Source organism: Ailuropoda melanoleuca, chromosome 20 (genome assembly GCF_002007445.2).
Source record: "Ailuropoda melanoleuca isolate Jingjing chromosome 20, ASM200744v2, whole genome shotgun sequence".
Lineage (NCBI taxonomy): Eukaryota > Metazoa > Chordata > Mammalia > Carnivora > Ursidae > Ailuropoda > Ailuropoda melanoleuca.
This window is the reverse complement of record NC_048237.1, coordinates 2,074,608-2,095,802: the sequence shown is the minus strand read 5'-3', so window position 1 is coordinate 2,095,802 and position 21,195 is coordinate 2,074,608. Positions and strand designations below refer to the sequence as shown.

Genomic DNA, 21,195 nt, shown 5'->3' with positions numbered 1-21,195 from the left:
CAGTGATTAGCAGCGGTGGTTCTCCTTGCGGCCGAACTTAAATTGCTCTAATGATCTGGGGCAGGCATCTGCCCTTAACAGAGCTAGGGCTGCGTCGGTACTGAACCCCAAGAGCGCCAGGCATTGCATCCAAACACTTAATCACTGAAGACGCGGGCGGACCAAAGAAAACCGGAACCCTCGGGGAGCTACTCTGTCCTTTGTAAAACCTGTCCCCCTCTTCCTCCCACGGTATCTCGTTGCTAGAGCAACTGTGGGCGTCACCAACCTGACCGCGGAAGTAGGACGAAAAGGGTACACGTCTTCAGCCCAGGGACAGATCCATTGCGCAGGCGCTTTAGTTTTCTCTGGCCGTAGCGCTCTTCTGTAGATGTACTCTGCGTCTGCGCATTAGTTGTTTCGCGCCCTGGCCTGCGTACACGCCTGCGCAAAGCTGCAACTCGAGGGGAGGACCGAGCTGGGCTACAACGGTGCGCAGGCGCCAAGGCTACATCCGGTGTGGTCGTTGTTTCGCCAGGAGTTTGGGGAGCGCCGGCCGGAGAATCGAGTGTGTAGTCATGTCGGCGTCGGTGGTGTCGGTCATCTCGCGGTTCTTAGAAGAGTACTTGAGCTCCACTCCTCAGCGTCTGAAGTTGCTTGACGCGTACCTCCTGTACATACTGCTGACCGGGGCGCTGCAGTTCGGTTATTGTCTCCTCGTGGGGACCTTCCCCTTCAACTCTTTCCTCTCGGGCTTCATCTCTTGTGTGGGGAGCTTCATCCTAGCGGGTAATGATTCTATACGTAGTCGCAGTAACAATGTGTTGACTTTGGCGCGCTGCTTTTATTTCCACAGCACTCTTATAACAGATCACCGCTTCGTGAAGTTATGAGAGGAGCCTGCATTGCCCCCTTTTGTGAGTGGGGAAATTGAGGCTCAGAAAGGTTGCCCCAAGCCTAATACCAAACAGCCTCCTAGGAGCTGGAATTCTGGAGAAACCCCCTTCATGCTGCTGCTTAACCTGGTGGTCCACTTCCCTTCATCTTGGTCCAGGAAAACCCTGTTTCAGCTTTCACTTAGCCTTACTTCAAAGTTGGTGGACCTTTAAAATGGAATACCCGAGTCTGAAGCATCTCCCTCACTCCGGCCTAATCACTGCTAACTGCTAGTACAAAGTTTCGGTGAACAGTGTAAGAAATATGAATATAGGTGGTGTGCTCCTTCTATCAGCCTTTATTTGACTTTGGCTTTTAGCTGCTCCTACTTCTTTCTGTCCTTTTTTTTAAAAAGATTTTATTTATTTATTTATTTGGCAGAGAGAGTGTGCAGGGGGAGGGGCAGGCAGAGGGCAGAGGGAGAACAGACTCCCTGCACCATCCCAGGATCCTGGTATCATGATCTAGCTGAAGGCTTACGCTTAACCCACTGAGCCACCCAGGCATCTCTCCTACTTATTTTTTGTGGCTGAAGCTGTTATTTCATTATCCCGAACTCAATTTTTATTCACATAGCTCTATTTTAGCAATATTTGGATTCCCGGCATTTGATACCTTGTAGACTGCCATATTTAACAAGAGCTGACTGTCCCGTAAATTTTTGCCAAAATCTGACCTCTGGCCCAGTAGGAACTCAAGTAAATGCTAAGTTCAGGCTTGGCCCGTGAGAGTTAGCCAGTCCATGCCACTAGATGGGCCTTTCTAGTCACTGGTATTGCCTTCTCTCTGACTTTGAGAACATGCCAGAATTCATTTTTTTTATTTCCCCGCGGTGTGATTATCATCAGTCAGACCATCAGTTGTATCTTGAGTCTAATACAAGGTCCTGGCTTTGGGGGTGCGTCAGGTTTATGTTTCTTGTCCTCAGTGAGTTTACAGTCTACTTGGGGCACAGACCAAATACAGCATTAGAATTGTCCATTTATAGTGGTTCTCTGCTTATAGACCTATAGAACGCGTTTTATACAAATGCTGGTTCAAACTCATGCTAGAGATGCTCTATTTTCTTTCTCAGAACTTAAAATAAGCCTAAGGACTTAATGATTTGTGCATTAGCCTGGTCTGGAGTTGTAGAGTTAATAGCCTGTTAATTGGATATCTCATTATGATCTTTGAGTTTTGTCCTAGATGACCAAGACCTGGTTCCCTGTGGCAGCATCCTGGCTATCAGGAGTTCAGATGTTACCATGGTCATATACACCAGATATGCTACCCTTCTTGCTCCAGATTCCTGACCGCCTACCCCACCCCCTGCATCTCCTGTGATTCCACCTGCCCCCCCCCAATCTGGACTGTTCGTTACTAAGAATTTTAGTATCCAGGCTGGAGAAGGAATTTTGAGAACCTCTAGTGATTTTTGTTTGATGACTTTGTCATCATTATGAAGTCACGCTGGCTTCATAAAACCTTGTAAGGTTAAGAGTGCCTCCTCAGGGCTACGTGAAAGAGTGTGATTCACTGAAGAGTGGGTGTGGACTACGGTTGTAGATTATTAGTGTGATAAAACCAGATTTTTTTTAACACGTAATTTTTTCTTATGCCAAGTCCTGTTTTTGAGGCTGTTGTAGCTAAAAATGAGATGGCAGACTCCCACCCCTCCTCCCCAGAGAGAAGTCCTAGCTTGTCTTTGAAGAGAGTGTCTAGTGAAGGGGCGCAGTAACAGTGGAGTTAGTATGGGGGATTGGGATTTCCAAAGCTGTTAGATAACAGGTAATGGGGCCAGAGAAATGCAAGTCGCTTTAGGTAAAGGAAGGATTCATGACAATTCATAGTTACCATCAAAGGCTATTATTTGCATTTCTTTTGACAGCATTGCCCGGACTAGATTCTGACTCTTCTGTCATTTGTTAGCCCAGATCCTCAACAGGAGATGTTTTAAAGGGAAATTTGAAATATGGAGTTTATCCTTTGTTGTGATCATTGGGAAGAGATGCCTTGTACCTATTTATGGTGCTTGGTTTCTCATTTTCTGGTGGCTTGTTTCCTGTTGGAGGAGAAGGGAGGAGGCCTGTTTAGCTGGAGAATGGGAATTGTAGGAGATAATGTTGAAAATTTAGGTAGTGCTGGGTGCTAGAGCTGTGATAGGGCCAGGGCAAGGATTTTATTCTGTAGGTAATAGGAAAGCGTGTAAGGATTTTTTTTTTTTAAATTTTTAAATTTAATTTAATTTATTTTTAAAAGTTTATTTATTTTGTTAAGTAATCTCCACACCCAACGTGGGGCTCGAACTCACAATCCTGAGACCAAGAGTTGCATGCTCTTTTGACTGAGCCAGCCAGGTTCCCCCCTCCCCCCCGCCCTTTTTTAAAATTTGGGTAAGTGAGAGACTTAGAATTGGTGTTAGCCTACACTAGATGAATTGGAGGGAGAAGTTGCTTAGTTTGGTTTCCTAATTTCTTTTTGGCAGTCTGTCTTCTTGCATTCCTTCTGCATGTGTTAATTGAGCAGATGCTCTTTGAGAATTGATCAGTATATTTTTAACCAGTATAGAATGCTATCACACTTTTAAAAAGCCTGGTGTTATTTGATCTCAGTGGAAATGATCTGTTTTCTTCTATTCCCTTATGTCTGGGAGACTTACCCATAGTTTTAAGAAGGAGCCAGAGATAGAAAATTGCCATTGAGAAATCTTTTTTTTTTTTTATCAACAGTGTAAAGTATAGTAAGCTTTAAAAGACAAATTTCAAATTTCCTTAGCAGCTGACTGTTTATCTTATGGTTAGCTATCTCTAGCTGAGGACATCTGTCCCTTTGTTAGAGTAACATTCCCGTGTTGGCAGCCCTTCTAGTTTCCTTTTTTACCTAAGTGGAATCCTCCTTTCTGCTCATTCAGAGTGCTATTTAGGAGAGAGAAGTGGAAAACATGAAGACTCTTTTTAAAATAAGTCTTTGATCTTGAAATCAGTTAAGTCATTTTTACAACTTTGGTCTACTTTATTCTCTATATGAAACAATTTAGGATTTTTTAAAAAGATTCATTTATTTGAGAGAGAGAGAGAGCATGTGTGCCTGAGAGGAGGAGAGGGGTTGGGCGGGGAGAGAGAATCTTGAGCAGACTCCCTGTTGAGCAGGGAGCCAGACGTGGGGTTGGATCTTAACCACCCTGAAATGTGACCTGAGCTGAAATCAAGAGTTGGATGCTTAACTGACTGAGCCACTCAGGCTTTTTGGATTAAAAAAAAATTGTTTCTTCCAGTTTACAAATCCAAAAGCAGTTTGAATTTGAAAGGCCAGGATGCCTAATCCAGATTATTTTCTATCTTAAGGGAGCTCTTGGGCCATGTGGACTGGGGTCCAGCATGATCTGTCAGATTTATGGGTCCTAATATTATTTACCATAAATGTTATCCAAGAGATTGGAAGTTTGCTAACATTGTGCTTGAGAGTCCTGTTTCTAAATCTTTCATTTCTAAATCTTTCATAGCTGTTGCTAGCTCTCCATCCTCAGTGACTCAGGCTCTCAATACTTCTTATCTAGACCACTGTAATCTTCACTAGTCTCCCACTCTTGATTTGACTTGCAAATCTAATCATGCTACTCCCCGTGGAAATATTGTCTTGTGGTTCTCAGTGAAAAATTAAGAATCTTTTTTGTGGCACCAGGCTCTTTCCTGGTCTGGTCCCATCCATATCTCCAGCTTCGTCTCTTACTTCGCTTCCTCTGTACTTTATACCCCAGCGTTATTGAGTTACTTGGTATTCTCTGAAGGTGCTGTGATGTCTCAAGCACCTTTACCTTGGCTTGACTGCCTGGGAAATTCCTTCACTTCTTAGACAGCTCAGCTCAAGTGCTGCTTCCCTTTGGAACCCTTCCCTGACTCTTCCAGCAGATTTGGGTCTTTTTTTTTTCTGTATTTCTGTTTCACCTGTCGATGGGGGAGAAGGGGAAAGGGAGGAAGGGTGGAAGAGAGGGAGGTGTGGCACTTTGATATTGTGCTATATTTGTTTGCGTGTCTGTCTTTCCTCTGGAAGGTGAGCCCCTTGAGGATGGGGGCTATCTTTTCATCTCTGCATTGTTACTGCTTAACACTGCGTATGTTAAATTGCGAGTGCACCTATAATAAGTAAATGGTACTAAGCAATTTTGTGCCGGATTCTCTGCCAAGGTAGTGAGGATGAGCTGTGAGACACACAGACATGGTCTCTGCTGTCCCAGAGTTTATAATCTAATGGGAGATACAGACGGGTAATTGGATATCGTGCTGTGATGGAGAAGTATTGGTGAAAATAGGAACACAAATGGGCACTCAGCTTTGCCCAGTGGTCCTGTAACACTTCCCTAATATGTGTGCTTTTCCAAAATATGCATCATGACTTCTCTCTTAACTCTTCCATATTTCCTCTTTTCTTTTGTTCTCAGTTGATGATCTTGTTTTATTTTTTTTACTAAAATGGTAGACAGGAATCCTTTCATCTTCCCAGCGAGGAATCATAGCAGCTCATCTGCACCTGTACCCCTTCTCTTTGACTTACTTCCCAAGATAATCGTTGATGTGTCCCTTTCCTTCCAATGCCAACTCTTTCATTTGAGCAGAAGAGCCGATGTTCTCTTGGTCCCTTAGGGACTCAACCCCTGCAATCATCTTTCCATTCTGCATTATTAATATCTCTCTGCTGGATCATTCCCATTATATAAGCATGCTCTAATATTGTCTGAATAAAAAATATTTATTTAGCCCCAGATGCCCCTCCAGCTGCCATTCTATTTCTTTCTTCCCAGTCATCAGAGAATGCCGTGAAAGAACAGTCTAGTTGCTGTTTCTGCTTTCTCACTTTTCATTCATTCCTTACTGACTCTTGTGGTGGTCTGTCTTTACCACTACAGTGAAACAACTCTTGCCATCTTGCCAGATCTAATGGCCATCTCCCTCACCTCGCCTGAATGCACAGCAGCATTTAGCATTTAATATAGTTGGCTGCTGCCTTAGGTGTGAAGGATTTCGTGAAGCTTTTATAGCACTACACTCTCCTGGTTGTTCTTCTCACCTCATTGGTTTTTCCTCCTACCCTTTGTGCTAGGTGCTTCTCTGTCTGAGGACGTGGTGCTAGACCCCTTCTAATTTCTTTTCCGTAGACGAATTTAAATAATGTCTATATAACTACAATTTACCACATTTATGTTTTTAGTTCTCACCCATTCCCTGCATTCCACNTTAGGTGTGAAGGATTTCGTGAAGCTTCTATAGCACTACACTCTCCTGGTTGTTCTTCTCACCTCATTGGTTTTTCCTCCTACCCTTTGTGCTAGGTGCTTCTCTGTCTGAGGACGTGGTGCTAGACCCCTTCTAATTTCTTTTCCGTAGATGAATTTAAATAATGTCTATATAACTACAATTTACCACATTTATGTTTTTAGTTCTCACCCATTCCCTGCATTCCAAATTAGTAAATCCTTGACATCTTCACTTGATGTCTGATATGACACTCCAAATTGAACCCTTCCTCTCAGCCATCTGCCACTTTACCAGTCAGTACGTTGGTGGAAGCCAAAACTTCAGTTTTGGTTGGTTGAAGCCAAAACTTTAGGAGTTTTCCTTGATCCCTTATTTCTGTTATTTTCCCACATCCATTTCATCAGCAGTCCCCGTCTTCTCCAAAATATAGCCTGTATCTCTTCACTTCTGTTCATTTTTACTACCATTACCTGACTCCAGCTTCTATGCAGTTCCTCTGTTCCTTTAACTCCATAAACCATTCTCTGCTTTAGTTCTAGCAAGCTTAACAGTTACAAATCAGATTATTTTACTCATCCGCTCAAATATCTGAAATGCTCTGTTGCACTTAGAACTACATTCAGACTCTACTGAAGCTTACAAAATCCCGTGGGATTTGGCCCTTGTCTCCCTCTTGCCCTTGATCACTGTAGTCTAGTCGGTCTGACCTGTTAGACCTAGAACATGTCAAGGTCTTGCGACCTGGAATGCTCTGCCCCCAGACCTTTGCATGGTTGGCTCCTATCTTTCAAATTTTGGTCTTAAGTAGCACCTCTTGAGAGATCTTCTGCGACTACCAAATAAAAATAGCTTCGCAGTCACTCTCTTATTACCTTGTTTTATTTTCTTCATAGCACATTTCACTACGTGATATTCCTTGTTTGTTTGCTTACTTGACATGTTTCTCTCTACTAAAGGGTAAGTTTCTTGGGAGCCAGACTCTTGTTCTGTGCCATGTTCCCTGCACCTGGGACAATGCATGGCAGATAACAGATGCTCAGTAAGTATTTTGCTGGATGAATGAACATTTAAGGAGATAGATTAAATTAGAACTGCGTAAATGAAGCAAGCTGCCTTAGCAAGTAGTAAATTCCCATCTTTGGAAGTGTTTAGGGAGAGAATGAAGGATCATTTGTGGGGGAGCTCTTTGAACAGACGTTCTTTGCCATTTTTGTATCGCAATGCATCTGAGGGATAGGACACCCCCGTCAGTAACACAGGCTCTGGAAGGTTTGTAATTCTCCACCTGGGGATGGCTTGTCAGATTCTGGACGTGGTGAGTATACTTCGGAAGACTTCCCAGGTGATCATGCAGCCTCCCCCAGTATGCCCACCCCCACCTCGTCTTGGGCATTATGTATCAAAATGGGTGTTGGTCTTTATAACTCCAAGTTTCTTTCCATTTCCATAGGACTCTTATTCTTATGTTGTCATTAAATTAAGCTGGCTGACTGTGACCACAGTAACCAAATACATCAGTTCATTTCCTCATTCGCCCTCATGGGGAGCTTCTCTTTTGTTCCCTCATATTTCCTGAAACACTACTCTATCCCTACCCTCCATGTCAATAGCCACTATTAATAGTTGGTATCTATTTTTCCAAGTTTTTCCTAGTTTTCAACTAAAAGAAATGAGAAAATAATGATACCTATATTTTTCTTAAGAGAAATATGGAATGGAATAATTTTTTGCCTTTTTTTTCCACTTAGTATATCTTGGATATCTTTACTGTCAAGCATGTAGAGAATTTATCTCCTTTTTTTCCGAATAACTGCATGGGATGTCATTGCATGTCTGTAGTGTAATTTATTGAAATAATCCCCTTGATGACATTTGGACTGTTTCCACTTTTTTTTCAACTTTATGAACATGCTGTTAGAAATTCTTTGTTCTGTAAGATAAATTCCTTATTCAAAAAGTAAAAACATTTTAAATATTAATGGATATTGCCAGCTCTCCCAAATGGGTGAACCAGTCTGTACTCTCCACAGCAGGATTTTAATTGGTTGCCCTTGCTTCAGTCAATGTCCTTCATGTTTTGAAGGGTCCAGGTGCTTGAAAAGATCAGTGGTGTTTTCACAGTATTTACATGCTTAAGCTAATGAAAACTGTTGCCGTGGTGATGGCCCCTGGAGAACTAGTCTGGTAGTTTTCTGATCTTTGGGTTAGATCTCAGTTCATTTTCTTCCTTGGTTGGTGATGGAATGGATGCTAGCCTGGAGCAGATTTGGGTTTTCTTAAGTAGAGTAATTATTTAATACAGACATTAAGGTCTTTTGGGAAAGTGTATTCCTGGAGCTTCCTTTTCATGTCAAATGGTGACCGTGGCTAATGTATCAGGTTGGCATCTTCAGAGATGTAGAATGTGGCAGGAGAGAGTTCTCTGTCAAGGTTATACAGTTTGGGTCTCTTCCATTTTTTGAGAAGAGCAGCTGCTGGAACTTTTAAGATCAAAGCTTATAATTATGAGGTCCCCGTAGATAAGCATCTTAACATTTATGCTCTGTGCCATCCAATATTATACACATTTTATTAGAAAATAATTCACAGTTTTACAACGTTGTGTCACTCAGCCCAGCCCGTTTGTTACTACCTCACCGGCATCCTAATCGAGGTATAATTATAAACTTGAATCAGGAGATAGAGTTCTGAAGGTATTTTGGTCATATGTTATCTTTTTTCGGAGTAAGCTTTTGGTTTTTAGCCTGAGAAGTCATCATATTTTTTTCTTTTTAATAAGAGCATAAAACATAATTGTACAGTCCTGAGTTGCTAAATTCACCCATCTAGCCAGCCACCCAGAGCGAGCTACAGAACCTTCCCAGCACCGTAGAGGCCGCTTCCTTGCAGTTTCCCAGCCATTCCTCCCGATAAAAGATAGAAACCACTATCCTGGCCTGTATTACCAGATTGGTTGGCCTTGGGTTAATAAGCTTTATATAAATGGAGTCATACAGCATGTCTTTTTTGTGTCCGAACTGTCTTGCTTGACATTATATTTGTGGAACGCATCCATATTGTGAAGTTCTTTTTTTTACTGCTATATAGTATTTTATTGTGTGCATATGCTACAATTTACCCATCTTACTGTTGAGAGACATTTAGAGTGTTTCTAGTTTGGGCTATCATGGGTATCATTCCTTTGGATGCACTTATGTATCAATTCTGTTAGAATTATTGGGATATAGGGTATGGGTGTGTTCATTAGCAGTCATATTTGTTTTATATTTCTGGANCGCTACAATTTACCCATCTTACTGTTGAGAGACATTTAGAGTGTTTCTAGTTTGGGGCTATCATGGGTATCATTCCTTTGGATGCACTTATGTATCATTTCTGTTAGAATTATTGGGATATAGGGTATGGGTGTGTTCATTAGCAGTCATATTTGTTTTATATTTCTGGATAATCATTTTCATGTTTTGCTTCTTGTGCAGTTTGCCTCAGGATACAGATCAACCCACAGAACAAAGCGGATTTCCAAGGCATCTCCCCAGAGCGAGCCTTTGCTGATTTTCTCTTTGCCAGCACCATCCTACACCTTGTTGTAATGAACTTCGTTGGCTGAATTATTCCCATTTTCTTAAGCGGGGAGTAGGAGACTAGAAGAATGTAAGTAGTGACCATAGCCCTTTTCCCATAATGTCGTTTAGGAATAGAAATAGAGTTTGGCTGGTTTTGATTATGGTTACCAAGGTCCCATATTGCTGATAAGACACTTAGAGAATTTTCTATCAGAATGCAAAGTATGCATTACTATCATCATAATTCATCAGTGCTGCCTGTCTTGGTCATTGCCTTCCTTTCTCACTGTTTTGCAAATCATTAAGATAACAGAAAATAAGCTTGCCTCTAGCTAATACGTTAATTTCTACATCAGTGACTCCATGAAAACAACTAAGATCTTGGAAGAGACATAAATGGTAGGTTCTGCCTGTAGATTTCCTCTGTAATTTTGTTTTCTGATTTTGATTTCAGATAACTTTAAACGCTGGGCCATTGTCCCCCCGAGTACCTAGCCTCGTGCTTATACCTGGTAGGCATCCAGGACATGCTGAATGAATGACTATGGCCATTTACTAATAATATGTGTGCTAGAGTGGATATAAAGGAGGAAATTGGATTAGCTTGGGAGAAGATTTTAAAATCTAGGATGAAGTGTCATTTTGTTCATCTGCCATTTTCCCTTTATTCACAGTAGAGCTCCTTTTTTTCTAAGTAAACTCTTAAATAGAATCTCTGTATATAAAACAGCAGTGGAGCCGGAGTTGTTCTGATTGACAGAGTTGAGAAGCCCTCTCTGCTTTGCCTCTCTTTCAAGGGTGATATGCCGTTGCTTCTATCCCTCCCTTCCAAGCAGAATCCTAAATCTCTAAGAAGTACATGAATGTTTTCCAGACTGTTATGTCGACACTGTTGTTTTACGTATGAGAAAACAGGCCTCCTGTGGCCACACAGCTAAGTAGTTGCAAAGTATTGCCTTAGCCGGTGGTGCTTTTGGCCTGGTGCTCTTCCAGTAGCCCACCTAGCTCACCGATGACTGATTGTGCTCTCCTGTGCCTTTCCACTACAGAATTTAGTGTTGCTGCTTTTGGGTGGCAGAGAAAAAAAGAACCTTAGGAAATGTTATCTTTTTTGGGGGAAGAATTTCCCAGAATGGGTCTCTTTCTATCACTAGTTAGAAATCTGTCAGTTTTGTACTACTCAGCAACATAGCGCACGAAGTAGCAACCATGTACACAGTGTATGCAATAATGTGGCAACCATGTACACAGTGTATGCAATAATGTGGCAACCATGTACACAGCGTATGCAATAATGCGACAAGGACTATGCATCCGTTTGGGCATGAATGAATCCGTTAACTGACGGTGTTATATGAATTCTTTTCATTGTTGATAATTGCCTCAAAAACAGTTCTGTTAAATCAGGTAAAGTTTCATTTTTGGTAGTGGTAAGTTGACAAATGGTTTATTTCAGTGAAAAAGTTTGAGAAGTACTTCTTTCTGCTATTCTTTAATTTTTTTAAAAAGTTTATTTATTTGACTGAGAGGGAGAGCACAAGCAGGGGCGGTGGCAGAGGGAGAGGGAGAAGCAGGCTCCCCACTGAGCAGGGAACCTGATGTGGGGCTCAATCCCAGGACCCCGGGATCATGGCCTGAGCCAAAGGCAGATGCTTAACCGACTGAGCCACCCAGGCGTCCCTCTTTCTCCTATTCTCATACAATTTAGCTCTTTGGACACCTGGTCAGGACTTGAGTTGTCCCCTGGCGCTCCCCGTACCTCACCTATGTGCCAGTCAGTGCCTCGTTCCTGGGGTGGTAGGAGAGAAGGCCTATAAACAGCAGTTCAAAATCAGCACAGTTAAAGCCACATCAAAGACCTGAACACAGTGTGGTGGGAGTCCAGAGAAGGGAGCTATGTGCCATATGGGAGCAGAGGCAGCAGACAAGGTGTCTGAGAATGATAACTCCTTGAGCAAAGCTAGAAAACCAAACCACCAACATTGACCTTACGCTTGGCAAACCTCATGAGTCACTCTTGGGTTCTCTGATAGTAACCTTGCTGGGAAGGTCCTAAGTCTTCTGACTGCCTTACTTTAGATTACTAAAATTATTTTTTCTAGATGAGTCATGTGTATGTTTAGGGAACAGAGCAAACAATTCAAGGATGTTCTCTAGGCCCAGGAAGATACCAAATCATGGAAAATGATTTTCTAGGGCTGTCGTGATTGGAGGAGGACTCTGCTGCAGAGAGCTTAATATTTCAAAATTATGACAAAAACAGAGACAAAAAAGCAGGCTCAGCAGGAACTGCATACTGCAGACCATATTAGCAACTTAGGGCCACCTGTTCAGCTGGGAATTATGGGCCCAAGGTACAGCAAAATCCTCCAATGCCAGATTACAGTGCCAAATCATTCTATAGCGCGTGTGCTCATTGAAAAATCCTCCTCTCTGGACACTGCCCAGAAGGTTTTTCACAGAGATCTTTCATTTGACATAGGTTATACTGTGCTGCCTTTAATTTTTGTTTTTTTTTTTTTAAGATTTTATTTATTTATTTGACAGAGAGAGAGACAGCCAGCGAGAGAGGGAACACAAGCGGGGGGAGTGGGAGAGGAAGAAGCAGGCTCATAGCAGAGGAGCCTGATGTGGGGCTCGATCCCATAACGCCGGGATCACGCCCTGAGCCAAAGGCAGACGCTTAACGACTGTGCCACCCAGGCGCCTCTGTCCTGCCTTTAATTTTTTTTTTTTTTCAAAGATTTCATTTTATTTTTTATTTATTTGACAGAGACAGAGACAGCCAGCGAGAGAGGGAACACAAGCAGGGGTAGAGGGAGAGGAAGAAGCAGGCTCACAGCAAAGGAGCCTGACGTGGGGCTCGATCCCACAACGCCAGGATCACGCCCTGAGCCGAAGGCAGATGCTTAACCGCTGTGCCACCCAGGCGCTCCTGCCTTTAATTTTTAAACATACATCTATTTGCCCTTCTTATGTGCTTCTAACTCAGCTCTGTGNCTTTAATTTTTAAACATGCATCTATTTGCCCTTCTTATGTGCTTCTAACTCAGCTCTGTGTGTAGAGTGCCAAAACACTTTTAAAATAGTTTCCAAGTGAGTTCTCAATATTTANTCCTGCCTTTAATTTTTAAACATACATCTATTTGCCCTTCTTATGTGCTTCTAACTCAGCTCTGTGTGTAGAGTGCCAAAACACTTTTAAAATAGTTTCCAAGTGAGTTCTCAATATTTATACCACTCGGGAGGTGGAACAAAACAGATTGAACATTTTCCATACCTGCCAAGTACATTGAGGTTGGGCGTAAAAAGAATAAACATCTATAATGTACTGCTCTTGCATGAATTGGGGGATGACATTTAAAACCAGCAGCCACTCTGAAAAAGGCAGATCAAAAGAAAATGGCATTGAGTTAAAAAAATGAATTTATTCAAGGAGAGGTAAATAAATTAACAGTGAGAGCTCACCATGCATGGGTCAGGCTTTAAATGCTTCCTGTTCTGGGTCTTCATTTTCAAAATAACCTCATGAGGATAGGTTTGCTAATTCCATTTATAGATAAGAAAGTCTGAAAATCCAGTCTGACTTCAAAAAAATATTTTATACTCTATTTTTGCTCTAAGTTTGTTTAACTGTAAAGTATTTGGCAATTGCAGTGTTAAAGAAATGTGTTATTAATCCCTGTTTTCCCCTTATTTTTTTCCTTCTTTGCTTTTATTATGATAGTTTAAAAAATATAGAAAAGTACAGAGAATAATGTAACCAACCCCTAAGAGGAATTAAGATTTTGAACAAATTAGGGTGCCTGGGTGGCTCAGTCGGTTAAGCTCAGGGTCCTGGGATCAAGCCCTGGGTCTGGCTCCCTGCTCAGCGGGAAGGCTGCCTCTTCCTCTCCCTTTGGCCCCTCCTTCCTGCTCCTGCCTGCGCTCTCTTTCTCTCTCTCTCTCAAATAAGTAAATAAACTCTAAAAAAAAAAAAGGGTTTTGAACAGATTAGACATTGTCGATTCAGCTAAAGTTCACTTTGAAACCCTCTGTGGTCCCTGTTCCTTCCTTCTGCTGTAACGCAGTTCTGCTTTATGACAGTTTCTTTCAGCCAGGACTAATGTAAAACCTAGGTCTATTAACATAGCCTTTTCCAGCCTTCAGCCTTTGTGGTCTCCTGAAAACACAACCTGTGGTAAAAGAGCCACGCAATTGGCAGCACTGGTTTATATAGGTGGCTATCCCAGGGGCCAAGAATAAACGCATGATATTTATTTATTATTTTTATTTTTTAATTTTTTTTTTTTTTTAAAGATTTTATTTATTTATTTGACAGAGATAGAGACAGCCAGCGAGAGAGGGNATTGGCAGCACTGGTTTATATAGGTGGCTATCCCAGGGGCCAAGAATAAACGCATGATATTTATTTATTTTTATTTTTATTTTTTTATTTTTTTTTAAGTGATACTTACTTTGAGATCACTTTATTTATTTTTTATTAAGCACTCTCTACTCCCAGCATGGAGCTCGAACTCATGACCCTGGGATCAAGAGTTGTATGTTCTACTGACTGAGCCAGCCAGGCACCCCACTCATATTTTTTAGGTTATAAAAATGAAAATGCAAAAGTTAAAAATGTTCCTCGTGAGTTTTGGAGTTGCTGATCACTGTCTGGCACTTAGGGGGCTGTAAGTCTGTTTTGAATGAATGTATGACACAGAAGTTAGTAGATTTGAATATATTAAAATTTATATAGTATCTAAATATTTCCTGTGTTGTTTCTTCATGTCTCTTTGTGAAGTTCTTTTCAAAATTGTCAGCTTATCTAAGGGGTTCTGAAGGGAAGTAAAGAGAAGAGGGACATAGCTGCATTGGGTCACAGTTTGGGAAGGAAAGTTCCTGATGACATACATGGTCCCTGGCTCTTGAGGGAACGTGAACCAGGCACAAAGGGACAAGCCTAAGCTTGGAAATTGGCTCAGCCTGGAGGGAGGTGGTTTGCCAAATGCTCAAATGCTCATGTTAAAATCTTGTTAGTGTTGCTTTGTTTTTGTCATGAAGGCCATTCTTCCACAGATCTTTAAAAATTGGAACAAGGGGACTGACAGGGCCGAGCAGAGCAGAACTCTGACAGGCAGTGCTATTTACAAACAACTGCTGTTGACTTTTTGAATTTATCAGTAAAGTACAGTAGTCCCCTCTTACCTGTGGGGGATACATTCCAAGACCCCCAGTGGGTGCCTGAAACCACCAGTAGTACTGAAGCCTACACATACTAGTGTTTCCCCCTACATCTACCTGTGATAAAGTTCAGTTTGTCAGGCGTAGTAAGAGATTAACAACAGTGACTACTAACAAAAGAGAACAATTGTAATAGCATACCGGAATTAAAGTTTTGTGAATGTGTTCTCAGAATATCTTACTGTCTTGTATTCACCCGTCTAGGGATGATGGGAAATGATAAAATGCCGATGTGGCGAGGGGAATGATGTAGGCATTGTGACCTTGCGTTAGGCGACTGTTGACCTGACAGTGTGTCAGAAGGTGGGTCAGCTGCTTCTCCTGTGATCGACTGCAGTAACTGTAACTACGAATACGGGGTACTAGTGTGTAATGTCCTAGAAGATTACCTTTGGAAGGGAATCTATTCTTTAGGCTTTACTGCCCCCTAGTGGGGCTGTACATTTCATATGCTGAGGATGTGCTGCANAGTGGGGCTGTACATTTCATATGCTGAGGATGTGCTGCAAAGCAAAAGATGCGTTGTGGGGGGAAACCACCGATGCCTTTGTGATAAAATCTAGTTTCTTCCTAGTCACACGAGGGCAGCAGAGGTCCAAGTGGGCTTAGTGCTGGGTGGAGGTTGCTTTACATTCTGACCAGATCTAGTTTCTTCCTAGTCACACGAGGGCAGCAGAGGTCCAAGTGGGCTTAGTGCTGGGTGGAGGTTGCTTTACATTCTGACCAGAGGTGGGCAGTGTGGAGTTAGGCACAAAAGGTCATGCAACCTTAAAATGGCTTAGGGATTTGGTTACCCAGGAAAGACCTCAAGTGCATGGAGACCTGCAGATTTTCCCTTTATTTCCTTTTCTTGTCAGTTCAAGACCTCCCTTTTTGGTTCATTCTAGACCCATTTTTGCTCCCAACATGACCTCCACGGGTAATAATCTTTTAATTTTTTGTTTTTTGGGGGGGGAGCTGTTGAGTTGTTATTCCACTTTCTCTTTGACATTTCATCGCATATTGAATTAGATCTAGCCACCAAGTAAGTTCCCAAAACGGGAACTGTTTTAAATTTGAGGAACCTATTTTGAGGTAAGCATACAGTATGATCTTTTTTTTTTCCCCAACCCCCTTTTTTCTCCAGTTGGAGAGGGAGATGAGTTCTTTAACCATTATTCTTAAAACCCTGAGTCTGCTTATTTTATTTACTAAAAAAGCCATTAATTAATGACTAAGTGGTGATTGAGCTCCATTTTGTATTTGGTCTGTTTAAAGCTACCCATAAAAAATATATATCAGGTATTATTGTGTTTATGAACATTGCTGCCCTAATTCCTTGCCTAATTTCTCCGTCCTTGCAGCTTGGATGATTCCTTCTCCATGTCATGTATAGGATTGTCTTCTGGGGCCCACTGTTGACACCTCTATTGCTGCACTTACCAATAGTTATAAAACCGTTCATTTGCTTTCCTGTCTTTCCTGCTGAACTCTTAAATTCCCTGAAGTCTTAGCACGGGGCTAACGGTGACTGTGCATGTTTGTTGAATGAGTGTGTGAATAAATAATTTCAGCTCTAAGAAGATGCTATAAAAATAGCTAAATCATTAGTTAATGGATGCTAAGACATGGAAAATGCTGTGGAAGAAAGAAGCCAAGGAAAAAAGTCGTATGAAGAAGGGCCGTAAGGTGGAGCACAAGCATGAGACTGGAAGTTGGAAGGCCTGCATTGTAGATTTTGTTCTGTTAACTAGTCGATTGGACACACAAGCTTGTTTCGGAGGCCCAGTTTCCCTGTCTGCACAATGAGGGAATCGGCTATTCGTCGGTCTCTCACAGCTGCTACAGCCTGTGATTATTACAATTCATGATCGTTCTCATTGTATTTCAGGCGATTCGTGCCATTTGTGTGGATCCTCAGTTGGGCTTTGCTTTTTTTTTTTTTTCCTTCAGTTGTTGCTTTTTATCCATATTACCAGATTTCCATCATCCATTCACAGGCGGTGGAAAGTTAGTGTGGCCGTATATAACAAAACGCACAATGTTTGTGTAAGACCTTTCACAAAATTAGGTAACATTTAGAAAGTGTTTTATAGTTATCACAATACCAGGCTTGTGGGACTCATATACACTCCTAGAAACATTAACCCATGTGATGCTCATGGCCCACCCTGTGATGGAGGCAGTTGACTAGTAGTAGTCCCATTTTACACATGAGGTAATTAAACCTTGGTGAAGGGGTGCCTGGGTTAACTGTCAACTCTTGGTTTTGGCTCAGGTCCTGATCTCAGGGTTGTGGGAATTGAGCCCCACATTGGGTTCCACACTCCAGTGTGGAGAAGGTTAATGTTTCTCTCTTCCTCTCCTTCTGCCCCTCCCTGCCTCGCTCGCATGCTCTCTCTCTAAAATAAATGAATAAATCTTTAAAAAAAAACCCCAAACCTTGGCGAAATTTACATTTTTAAAAAGTAATCTCTATATCCAATGTGAGGCTTGAACTCATGACCCCAAGGTCAAGAGTCCCGTGCTCCACTGGCTGAGCCAGCCAGGCTCCCCAGCCCTGGTGAAATTTAGATTAACTTGTCCAGGCTCTGGAGCTGATAAGTGACTGAGTGGGAACTTGTTAACAGACATTTTGACTCTAAACTTTTATATTCCTTCTCTGTTATGTTCAGAGACTTTTGGATGGTGAATATCTACATTTTGTTAAAAGGTTTTCATTAAAAATACTAAACTTATCTTTTTTTCAATGGGAAAAACTTAGGAGAGATGACAAGAAAAGATGAAGGTAGGCTATCTAAAACGTTTCTGTGGGGCGCCTGGCTGGCTCAGTCAGCTCTTGATCTCAGGGTCTTGAGATCGAGCCCCACATTGGGTGTAGAGATTACATACATACATAAATTTTAAAAAAAATGTGTCTGCAAAGTTGGTCATCTTGGGTTCACAAGACATGCAGGAGAATGCAGATCAGGAGACCTGACTTTGTTCAGAGAGGATGACGCAGGCCCAGTGCTCTTAGGTGGAGCTCTGCAGTGTGGAAGTGTTCTGAGTCTGCGCCATCCAGTGTGGTAGCCACCAGTCACGTGGTTTTGTTTGCTTGTTTTATTTTTTTAAAGATTTTTATTTTTAGGTAATTTCTACATTCAGCCTGGGGCTCGAACTTAACAACCCTGAGATCAAGAGTTGCATGCCTGGGGCTCCTGGGTGGCTCAGTCGTCAAGCATCTGCCTTTGGCCTAGGGGGTGATCCCAGGGTCCTGAGATCAAGCCCTGCATTGGGATCCCTGCTCCGCTGGGACCTGCTTCTTCCTCTCCCACTCCCCCTGCTTGTGTTCCCTCTCTCGCTGGCTGTCTCTCTCTCTCTGTCAAATAAATAAATAACTAAAATCTTTAAAAAAGAAAAAAATTAAAAAGTTGCATGCTCAAAAAAAAAATCGCATACTTTACCAGTTGAGGCACTGAATTTTTAATTTTATTTAATTTTAAGTTTAAATAGCCACGTAAAGCTGGTGGCTTCAGTGTTTGCACAGCTCTGGACAGATCCGTTAAACTACCAGGTTATCGCTTCCTCATATAAAATGAGAGCATCAGACCAGTTGTTCTGCAGAGCTCCTGCCATCTTTAGAAACACATGATTTGTGCCTTCTGAAATTGTGATTCAGTTAGAGCTTGGAACCTAGAATTTCTGCAGAATGGTCTTGATTGACATTTTCTCTAATTTCATTGTTAGTTGGGTGACCAGGATATCCAGGATGAAATGGATTTGAAGGAAAATCAGTATTTGAGTGTATCTGCCCAGTCCTGGTGTCTGAATAGAGACATTGCTGGAGAAGAATACAGATTCCAAATAGAAGTGACCCTGTCTGGCATTATCTTTTGTATCTATACAGAGAATAATGATTTTTAACTTTGTGTTGTGCCTGGCTTGCTTTTAAGATGATTAGGACAGACTGATCAGATGGCGTGGTCTTTTCTGCATGGGTGGAATAGACTGAAGAAGCCATGTGAACTTTCTCAGTAGGCGTCTTCCATTTTGCGTGTCTCGATCTCATGGGAAGCAGTTTTATTAGTTTCCTGAAACCTTTATCCCCCGGTTAGCAGCTGAAGCATTCTTCTGAGCTCTTGCATAGTCCAATTTTGTTGAGTTAACATTTCAAAGAATCCTAAATCCTCTGCTTTTAGAATACTGTCTGGTAAATGTAGTTTTGTCTTAAAAGAAGGGAGCACATCTTTGTTAAGTAGAATTTTCTGAAAACCACTATCAAAGAGACTTAATCTCATGAGTCATTTTTGCCTTCTCAATGGCCCAGCCCCAGTGTCTTAGATTTAACTGTTTTAATACCAGAGAAGCTCAAAACTTGACTTTTGTACTAACCTAGGATTTCTTTTATTCTGCGTCAAGGCTTCTCCCTGAAATGGCCCTATGCTCTAGTCTGCTCTTTGTGGCCATTTGAACTGATGCATTAATAGTTCAGAGTCTGTAGTCAGAAAGTTTGCTTTAAGAAATTTGATGGAGTGAATAGGTGAGTTTTAATAGGTCTGTTCTTGGTTGGCACTGTGAATGCTTTTTGTTCCCTGTTTTTTGTTCTTTCTTTTTCTCACAATTCTGATGTAGGAATGTTCTATAGTTCTGTTATCATTTCTTNGGTCTGTTCTTGGTTGGCACTGTGAATGCTTTTTGTTCCCTGTTTTTTGTTCTTTCTTTTTCTCACAATTCTTCTGATGTAGGAATGTTCTATAGTTCTGTTATCATTTCTCTTAGTACCATTGTTAGTGAAATAAAAGCACTCTGGCTAGGAGTCCAATAAGATCTTTCCTTTAAGCTCTGATGCTAGAATCTCCGGGTCATCAGAACCAGTACGCAAAATAAGGTGGTGCCCTATTAACCTGCCAGGGCAGCCCAGCTCTTCTGCAAGGTAGTGTTTTCCAGTCTTTTTCAAGTCATGCCACCCAAAGAAGATTGCAGTTTTTTAAGGGCGCACTGCAGGAAAATTGGCTGCTGATGGCTAGAAATACTGGCGCCGCTAAGGCCCAGGGTCACTTTCTGGCCGCACCCATGTTGCAGGCACTAGGCAGCTCTCCTGGAGGGACGAGAAAGGAAGCCTGGGTTTTCTGGGCAGGGCTCCGTCTCACAGCCTACAGATCGCAGTCTCCAGTGGCCTGCAGTGATGTGGCTGTTTCTCTCAGAGTTATCCTCCACCTTCTTGCCAAAAATAACCTTATCTTTCAATGAAAATGAAAATTTTGGTCTTCTGTTTTGGTCCTTTGTTAAATCCAAGATTGGGAATTTTTCTCTACTTTTTCTCTCTTGAATTCTTCCTTTTACCCACTAGTCTCCAACTGAAATTTAGTGCTTTGTATGCTTTCTCCATCCAGAAAAGCCCTTTAGATTAAGTTGCAGCCCACCTCACCTCCCAGAGTTTGTGAGCTGAGAGGTCAGTGACTTGTATAAAGTCGCGCACCTTTTTAATCACAGAGCTGGAGTTAGAACCCACGCCTGGAAGTCCTGGTCAGTTTTGCCTTGGTGTGCTTGCGATTCAGATGGGAACATTCATTTTTATGGATATACCTTTATAAAATGTTCTAGTCTGGCTTCAATACTGTCTGGAATTTGGGAACCGCATAATTGTCTTTGTTTTTGTGGGTTCAGAATTTAGATTGAAGGATTTGGAGCCCTGTCTTATAGTGTCGTAAGACATTTTTAAAAACCTTGAATGTCTCTCTTACCTTTCTGCTTCTTTCTTTCAGGTTCACTTTTTGATTTCCCCCGGATGAGAGCTTTTGAGATGGCAACTTGGACACGTGGATTTTCTTCAGATTTACACATACCTCCCGACTCTGATGTGGAATGTAGGTGGAGAGCCCAGAGAGGCTCCCTTGCCTCCGTGTTAGAGCACCTTTGTCAGGAGCATTTCTTAACATGACCTCTGCTTCCCATTAAGTGTAACCTTCCAAATTAAAAAACTCCATGCCACTCCTTCCTGTGCCTCTGGCTCGCTCTCTCTCTTTTTTAAAATTCTTTATTGGTATTAAAATCCTTCTTTCCCTTCACTCCTCTGCAAAGCTCTGTAGGAGTTGATAACTTGCAACTATGAATCTACTTCCGTGTTTTCATTACGTGTATCTGAAGTTAACGACAAAAGGCAGTGCTGACAACCCTGGGAAATGACAGCCCTTTGTCTTTTCCCTGAGGCTGGTAATCCTTTACTAATCCTTCACTCGTTACAGGTGGTTCTGTGCTTATGACACAGTGCATTCCAGGAACTGCATCATTAAGCA

At 41.9% G+C, this 21,195-nt stretch overlaps 1 protein-coding gene across 1 annotated transcript; it reads left to right on the top strand.

The window, feature by feature from the left end:
* Positions 1 to 477: 477 nt before the first annotated feature.
* DAD1 (defender against cell death 1) lies at positions 478 to 20,902 on the top strand. The gene is made up of 3 exons (XM_011233328.3): positions 478 to 768; positions 9,626 to 9,800; positions 20,665 to 20,902. Exons 1-2 carry the CDS (start codon positions 558 to 560, stop codon positions 9,754 to 9,756), a joined length of 342 nt encoding a protein of 113 aa, XP_011231630.1. The 5' UTR covers positions 478 to 557; the 3' UTR covers positions 9,757 to 9,800; positions 20,665 to 20,902.
* The last annotated feature ends 293 nt before the right edge of the window (positions 20,903 to 21,195 follow it).